Here is a 4,976-nt window from a genome sequence, read left to right on the forward strand (position 1 = left end):
TGAGTGAGCCCAGGAACTGAGTGAGCCCAGGAACTGAGTGAGCCCAGGAACTGAGTGAGCCCAGGTGCCAAAATCGATTCTGAAGGGCTGATTCCAAGTAGCAGATAACTTAAATCTACCCTGGGGGGGTGTCAAAAGTTAGCACAAGTATACTCAACTCACTTCCCTCCCAGATTACATTCAGGGAAGGAAAATGCTTCAGGAGCAACTGGATCATCCCTTTGGAGCGCTGGGAGGATCCAAACCCCAGGAGAGCAGGGCAGGTGTGCACAGAGGTGGCACAAACCAGCTCAGAAGCAGGATTCAACCCTGGCTGATCTGTCAGCAGCTGGAATTGAGGAGGGAGGCAGAGTAGAAGGAGGCAGGAATGCTGAACAGAAGGAGGGAGAGCTCCTGCCCTTCCTCACTCTGCCCTGTGGGCAGAGTGCTTGCACTGAGGTACAGAATTAATTCCAGGAGCTTCACTCACCCCTGTCACTTAGACAGTGGAGAGGGACAGCAGAGGTGTCCCTGGGCACTGGCTGCCCTGGCTCGTGCCAAGCAGGACCACGATGAGCAGAGGGAAACCCCTTCCTGAAACCACTGGGACACAGTGATGGGAACAGGACATGCAGGGGCTTCCCAAGGAGGTTGCAGCTGCATCCCTAGAGATGCTGCTGGAGCCATTTGTTCCTAACCCTGATGCAACTGGCACTGGGGGCCAGATTGTGCTCATCAGACTTCCACATCCCATCCTGCCTTACAGGGAAATGCTCCGAATGACTTCCCCCAAAATACTACTCTGGATGGAGACACTGCAGCTGACAGTCCCAGATCCCCAGTGCTACAAGCAGGAGAAGCCATCGGGTGCTCCTGGTTCCCAGCTCTGTGCTTTCACCTTGAACCACACCTTTCTGGGCCTGGTTTATTTCTGACAGTGAATAAAGCTCATAAAATTAATTTAATTACGTTCTTTGTGTCTGATTAACAGCATGAATTAACAGGCAGAAATATTGAAGCATGTAAACCCCACCTTGGCTGGAAGGAGATACACAAATAACTCGTAGCCAAGGAGACAGACATTAAAGAAAATATGAGGGTTTGAGAAAGGAGGGGGAAAGGAACAAAATGGCTGTGATTGGAGAGAAAACTCTGCAGGAGGGTTCCCTCCCAGCAGAGTCTGATAGTGAAGAAGGAAGAAGGGAGGTGTAGCAGAAGGAAGAAACAACCAACCTCCCCCTCCACCCCAAAAGGCAGACACCAACAAGTAAACAGCTTTCTTTTTTTTGCCCCCCTAAAAAGTCTGGGGGCAGAGTCTTCAAAGCTGCTCCCCCTGCTGAAGTGTGAGGCACAGAAAGAGTTTCTGTCAAGTGAGTGGCGTCCCCACCCCACCCCAGGCTGCCATGGCACTCAGCTGAGCGGGTCACCAAGGCTCTGCCCTCCTGGGACGGGCAGACATCAGGAGGGAGCTCCCAAGGAAACAGCTTTCCACCAAGTCTAGTGGAAAACAAGAGGAGAGCAAAGGCTTCTGTGTGCATCCCACGGAAAGGAAAGCACTTGCATGAACACCTGGAATGAAGAACCTGACCACACCAGGGGCTGGGCATGAGCAAGCACAGCCTCTGCTGAACTTACAGGTTTGGAGGCAGATGAATTCCACACAACCTTGGAACATGCCACTGAGTCCAGCAAGCACGTAAGCTTTTCCTTTCACCCACCCACTCCACCACAGGTTAGGCTGGGATACACCCAGGAGTGTCCATTGTGCTACCACTGTCCTCACAACTTCCTCTCCCTTATCCCCAACTTCTCCCACTACAAGGGATTCTTTACAACAGCTTTCAAACTACTAATCAGCCTGCACTTCAGTCACTGTGGTTCTCCCAAGGGTTTAACACTTCCTTGCCTGGGAGGGGCCCGAGCACACAGGAGGAGCTGCTGGAGCCCCAAGGAGGGCAGAGAACCCAGCAATGAACCTGGAAGTGTCCAAGGCCAGGCTGGACAGAGTTTGGAGCAACCTGGGATAGTGGAAGGTGTCCCTGCCCACGGCAAGGGGGTGGAACAAGATGATCTTTAAGGTCCCTTCAACCCAAACCACCCTGTGATTCTGTGATGATTAATTTTATGGGTGACCCCACATTCAGTGAGTAAGTAGCAAGAATTAAGGCCAATGCACTACAAGAGTTTGGACTCAGACAGCTTTGTGGAGCAGTGATAGAGCAGTTCTGAGACTTGAAACTATGAGAGTTTTATATTAAACAAGTCACTGGGTAAACTCAGTGAGAAACCGGATTAAAGATCACAAGGACTTTGATCCTAGATTACTAAGCATCTCTAACCTGAATGCTTTTAATTAAAGTAAAATGAAGTGCTTGTAGTTGTGTTTTCTTTGCTAGATAAACAGGACTTGCCTGCTGAGAGCCTGTCACCAGTAAGACCTGTGCTCTGCCAGCCTCGTTTCCTGGAAGGAGGGATCAGGAAAAGCAGCCTTGGAGGCTGTCGGAAGCGGCTGCCCTCAAATGACTGGCCCTGCTCTGGCCACTTTTTGACATTCAGCCTGTCCTGGAGACATTTGTGTGTCCGCTCAGCCACGGGGAAATTCAATAAACAATTTGCAAAGCATGCAATGGAACCTCTTCCTCCTTGGGGGTTGCATCACCTGGAGTAGGCGCAGCAGGTTTGGCACCAGGTTTGGCACCGGGGTATCCACAGCTCCCAGCGAGGAGGAGGAGGAGGTGGCATCAGTCACTATATTCAGGAATCTCTGAGTCAGGGACATGCAAACCTACACCCATTCCACATTGCTCAACTTGTGTTTACTTTGTATGAGAAACTAAGGTGGGGATTAGCAGGAGCAGTGGACTCCTCTTGGCAGCAGCAGCAGTGGTGGTGGCATGAAGCTATGCAGGAAATATTCCAGAAACAGGGCCAGGGATGGGGCTTCCCCAGGAAGGACTGTGGAGCTGTGGATACTCAGGTGCAATAAAACCTGCTCCTTGGACTGAGCTGTGAGCTCACCATTCCTCACACCACTCCAAACGTGGTCACCCAGCCTTGGGGTGTCCCACCACCCTCCACAAACTAAATTAAGGACAGAAGCACCACGAGGATGCTCAGGATTGATTCAACAGCTCCTATTTAGGCTCAGATTTCAGCACTCCCAGCTTTTCCTTTGCAATCTGACCCACACCTGAACGGAATGCTTTTGTACTGTAGAACTGCAGCCACGGAAAGCAGGCTTGTAACAAGCAGACACAGCAACTTTCTTTCTTTCTTTTTTTTTTTTTTTTTTTAAATCCAAACCACATCAGAGAGAAGCTGGAATCCTCCTCAGATTTACGACAGCTAGAAATCAGCAATTTTCCTTCTGCGTTGCAGAGCTGCACGAAACTCCCTGTCACATTTTCATTTTATCTTGGTTTCAGCAGCCTGGCCTTTGGGGTGTAACCACCTTGCAGTTGCTTTCACAGACAATACTTCACCCTGCACAGCTCAGCAGGCAGCGCTTCCACTTTTTTTTTTTTTAATCTTGGAAGACTTTGTTGGGCTCTTACAGCCACCAAACTCCATCCACAAACTGCTATCTTCTATCTACCTGGCTCCATTACCATTAATTTGGCTCCCTCCTCCATGAGCCTCCAGGGCACCGTATTGCAATTAAAACCACAAAGAAACACAAATAAATCCCGAGGAATATGCAACCCTCAGCGCTGCGAGAAAACAGGTTTACGAGTAAATAACTAAAAGCTGGGAAGGCGCGGATCAAACATGGCGTGGGAAAGAGCGACGGGGAAGCAATCAGATGGATTCACAACGACTTCGCAGCCTGGTTTAGTCGGGTTTAACCTCCCGGAGAGCAGCGAGCCCGCCGGGCCGGACCCTCCTGGTTTGCGCATCCCGGGCCCGCCGAGCGCGTCGCGGAGCTTCCCAACGGGGCGGTGGATGAGCTGCCGCCGCTCCCCGTCCCCATCCCACCCTTTTCCCACCCGTTCCCGGCCCGCACCACCCCTTGGCCGCGCACGGCACAGCCCCCCGAGCCCCCGGGGCGGGCGGGTTTGGGGACACTGACCGGTGCCACCCGCGCTGTCCGAGGTCACCTCCTGCGTGAAGATCCAGGGCGGGTTGGTGGCGAACAGGGACGTGGCGGTGGGGCTGGAGTGGCGCTTCCCGAAGAGGCGGCTGAAGGTGCCCTGCACAGAGTGGTGGTGGTGCTTCTTCATCCTGGCGGAGCCGGGCGCTCCCAGCCGGGCATCCCCGCGCCGAGCCGGGACGGGAGCGGGGCCACAGCGGCGGCGGGAGGGGCGGGGATGGTCCCACCCACGGACCCGCCCTCGCCAGGTGCCCCTGGAGTGTTTTCCAATCAGTCACACGCCGGGCAGTTGGGTTTGAGAGCCGTGGAATAACCTGAGTTGGAAGGGGACGCACAAGGATCATCGAAGTCCAGCTCCTGCGCCTGCATGGGACAGCCCCAAAATCCCACCGTGTGCCTGAGAGCCATATTCCTGGGGACACATCCTGTAGGAAACCAGACATTTAACATCGCAGGAAAAGGACCTTGGCTGCAGTAAATGCTCATTACCCACGTGTTTGCAACAGGCAGCAGGGAAAGGAATAACAGAACCATAAAATATCCTGAGCCGGAAGGGACACGCAAGGATCATCCAGTCCAGCTCCTGGCCCTGCACAGGACACCCCAAAATCCCACCCTGTGCCTGAGAATGTTGTCCAAACACTCCTGGAGCTCTGGCAGCCTTGGTGCTGTGACCACTGCCCTGGGGAGCCTGTTCAGTGCCCAACCACCTCTGAGGGAAGAACCTTTCCCTGAGATCCAACCTAACCCTCCCTGACACAGCTCCAGCCGTTCCCACAGTCCTAACTCTGGAGGGGTTTGACCTTTCTCTCACTCTCTCCTGTTTCTCTGCCTATTCACCTGCAGCTGAGACCTGTCCCATGGGCTGGGGTCTCCCTCCAGGCCTTTCCACACCCCCCACGTGCAG

General features: G+C 53.4%; 1 protein-coding gene across 1 annotated transcript in view; it reads right to left on the bottom strand.

The window, feature by feature from the left end:
- Nucleotides 1-4,245, bottom strand: part of CUNH6orf132 (chromosome unknown C6orf132 homolog) — a 16,702-nt gene extending 12,457 nt beyond the window's left edge. The window contains exon 1 of the mRNA XM_027659733.1: nucleotides 4,049-4,245. Within this exon, the coding sequence (XP_027515534.1) occupies nucleotides 4,049-4,199 (151 nt within the window). The 5' untranslated portion in view covers nucleotides 4,200-4,245. The remainder of the gene's footprint in view (nucleotides 1-4,048) is intronic.
- Between the last annotated feature and the right edge of the window lie 731 nt (nucleotides 4,246-4,976).

Source organism: Corapipo altera, unplaced genomic scaffold (genome assembly GCF_003945725.1).
Source record: "Corapipo altera isolate COAL_440 unplaced genomic scaffold, ASM394572v1 77b, whole genome shotgun sequence".
NCBI lineage: Eukaryota > Metazoa > Chordata > Aves > Passeriformes > Pipridae > Corapipo > Corapipo altera.